The 2,592-nt window shown below is 36.4% G+C and overlaps 1 protein-coding gene across 1 annotated transcript; it reads left to right on the top strand.

Annotated features, from left to right (window-relative positions):
• Window positions 1-1,535: 1,535 nt before the first annotated feature.
• LOC113280648 lies at window positions 1,536-2,267 on the top strand. Its single transcript, XM_026529248.1, has 3 exons — window positions 1,536-1,664; window positions 1,720-2,118; window positions 2,256-2,267. Exons 1-3 carry the CDS (start codon window positions 1,536-1,538, stop codon window positions 2,265-2,267), a joined length of 540 nt encoding a protein of 179 aa, XP_026385033.1.
• The last annotated feature ends 325 nt before the right edge of the window (window positions 2,268-2,592 follow it).

A 2,592-nucleotide genomic window follows, 5' to 3' on the forward strand; every position in this document is an offset into this window, starting at 1 on the left:
TTCTCCTAAAATAATAATGTTGTATCTGTGCTCTCTTTCTTAGAGTGAGTTTGGTTGGGACCTTGGGTCATTTAATTGTGTCCACAATGTGGGATTTTCTATTTTTAATCATTCTATACTTACCTGTTAAAAACATGTCATTTTGGTGACTAAAATTCAGACACCGCAGATTCTTAACATCAGTATAACAAAGTGTAGACGGTTTCTATTGAGTGTTGATATGGATTTGTTATTTGCTGAATGTATTCAAATTTCTTTAACCAGAGTGATATCAGATCACAAGTCTCTTATGTCACACTGACTAAACCTAATATCAAATGCAAACCTTAGTAAGTTTAAGTCTAAGCACAGTTGGCATTTGTAGGAAGATTTTCTGTTACTGACTAAATCCAGTATCAAATGCAAACCTTACTTTAAGAACAGTTGGCTTTTGTATAAAGATTTTCTCATGAAGGTGGAGGAATGGTGGAGCATGGACGGAGCTTAGTGTAGTTCAGGGATGGCCCCGCCTCTCCTATTTCTCGTTAATTCATTATAAATCCTTAGGAATTTCTGTTATTTAGAAGAAAAAATTATTAGTTAGCCCCCTTGAATTTTGTTTTGCCTAATTAGTCTCCCCTGAAAAATATTTCTGGCTACGTCCCTATGGTGGAGTAAACCCAATATCAAGTGCAAACCTTACTTTTACTTTTTAAGTTGAGAACAGTTGGATTTTGTATAAAGACTCTCTCATGATCTTATGTTCCTTCTTCATACTATGTCCTTTCTCATGATCTTATGTTCCTTCTTCATACTATGCCCTTTCCGAGAGTTTCTTGAGCATAACATCGTCGTTCTGCAATTTAAATGATTCCTGGTATTGTTAGGCATTGAATTACACAACAATAATACCAAGAGAAAGAAATGAATGGTGGAGTGCTATGGTGTATCAAGGTAAAGCAAGTCTTATTTTTTTTTTTTAAAAGCTTCTGAATCTGAAATATTTTCTAAAAGGAGGGAGTTTGGTTTAATGAAGAAGGAAAAGACAGAACTTACCGAGAGGATTGATTTTCTTGACCAAATAGAGGAGACACATAAATTGTCAGGATAACAGTTTGAGGACGAAATGACATGTTTGCTGAAGTTGAGAAATTTGAAGGCTATGGAGGCTAGAAAATGGCGTGCAAGAGCGAAACAAAACGACTTCAAATGGGGAGATTCAAATTCTTCTTATTTTCGTAGGATTGCTAATGCCAAGAAAAAGAGAAACACCATTGCTAAATTAGAAATTGATGGGATTGAATGTTTTGATTAAGATATCATTAAAGTGGAGATGAGGAATTACTTTGCAGATTTGTTTACTGAGAAGAGTGATGTGACTTTTTCATTGCACAACTTACATTTTCCTAGGCTGGAAGACCATGAGAAGTTGGAGATGGAAAAGGAGTTTACTGAGGATGAAGTTTTCATCCTGATAAAACATTTCGGTGCTAACAAATCTTGTTGACAGATTACAAAAGAGGATTTTATGAAGCTAATGGAGGAATTTGTTAGGGATGGCTCGTAAGAATCAGAAGCTGAACTGTTCGTTTATTTCACTTATACCTATGAAGGAGGACTCGTGTACACCGAGAGACTACATGCCATTAAGTATGCTTGGTACTGCATATAAGATTTTATCAAAGGTGTTGGCTAATCGGTTAAAGAAGGTGATGCATAAAATTGGTGTCCAACTACCAGGGAGCTTTTGTTAAGGAGAGGCAGGTCGTAGATGGAGTGTTGATTGCCAATGTGTTCGACAATGTGAAGTGGAAGGTTATGTTGAGGATACTGGAAAAACATGGATTTGGAAGTAGGTGGATTTCATGGATGAATTGGTGTGTCTCTACTGCAAACATATCAATTTTGGTAAATGGAAGTTCGATAGAAAGGTTTAAGACGTCAAAATGTTTCCGACAAGGTGACTCATTGTCGCCTTTCCTGTTTTTGCTAGTGGTGGAGATTTTGTCAAAATTGGTTGATGATGCGGTGTTAAGGGGGGAAATTCATGGTTTTCAGGTTGCCGAGGATGGTCTTATGACATCTCATCTGCAATTCGCGGATGATACTTTGGTTTTTATCGATGCAAATGCAGATGAGGTAAGAAGGCATTGTGGCGGAGAATAATTTAGCAAAAATTGAAGAATAATGTGGAGGTTCATATACCTTCTGATGATGCAACACCACTAGGAAGAAGTATGTGGAAGGGTATTTTGAATTCATCTTCTTTTTTGCAGGAGTATGTGTAACTTCAACTGAATAATGTTAGGTCAACCAGGTTTTGGTTAAACAAATGGACTTCTGATTATCCTATTAAAAATAAGTATCCAGCAGTTTATAAGGTGTGCAGCAATAAAAATACTTCTTCGGCAGATATGGTTGTGGATGGAAGATTGATTTTTTTTAACTAGAAGGAGAATGTATCAAAATGAGCAACTGGAAAGAGACATGTTATCTAACGAGCTTGGTTATGTACATAGTCTAAATGAAAACGAAGATACACCAAACATTATGGGAGGCTACACGGTTAAGAAGTGTTATGATCTACAAATAAAGGAGGACGCAGTTTGTGAC

Source organism: Papaver somniferum, chromosome 5 (genome assembly GCF_003573695.1).
Source record: "Papaver somniferum cultivar HN1 chromosome 5, ASM357369v1, whole genome shotgun sequence".
Classification (NCBI taxonomy): Eukaryota; Viridiplantae; Streptophyta; class Magnoliopsida; order Ranunculales; family Papaveraceae; genus Papaver; species Papaver somniferum.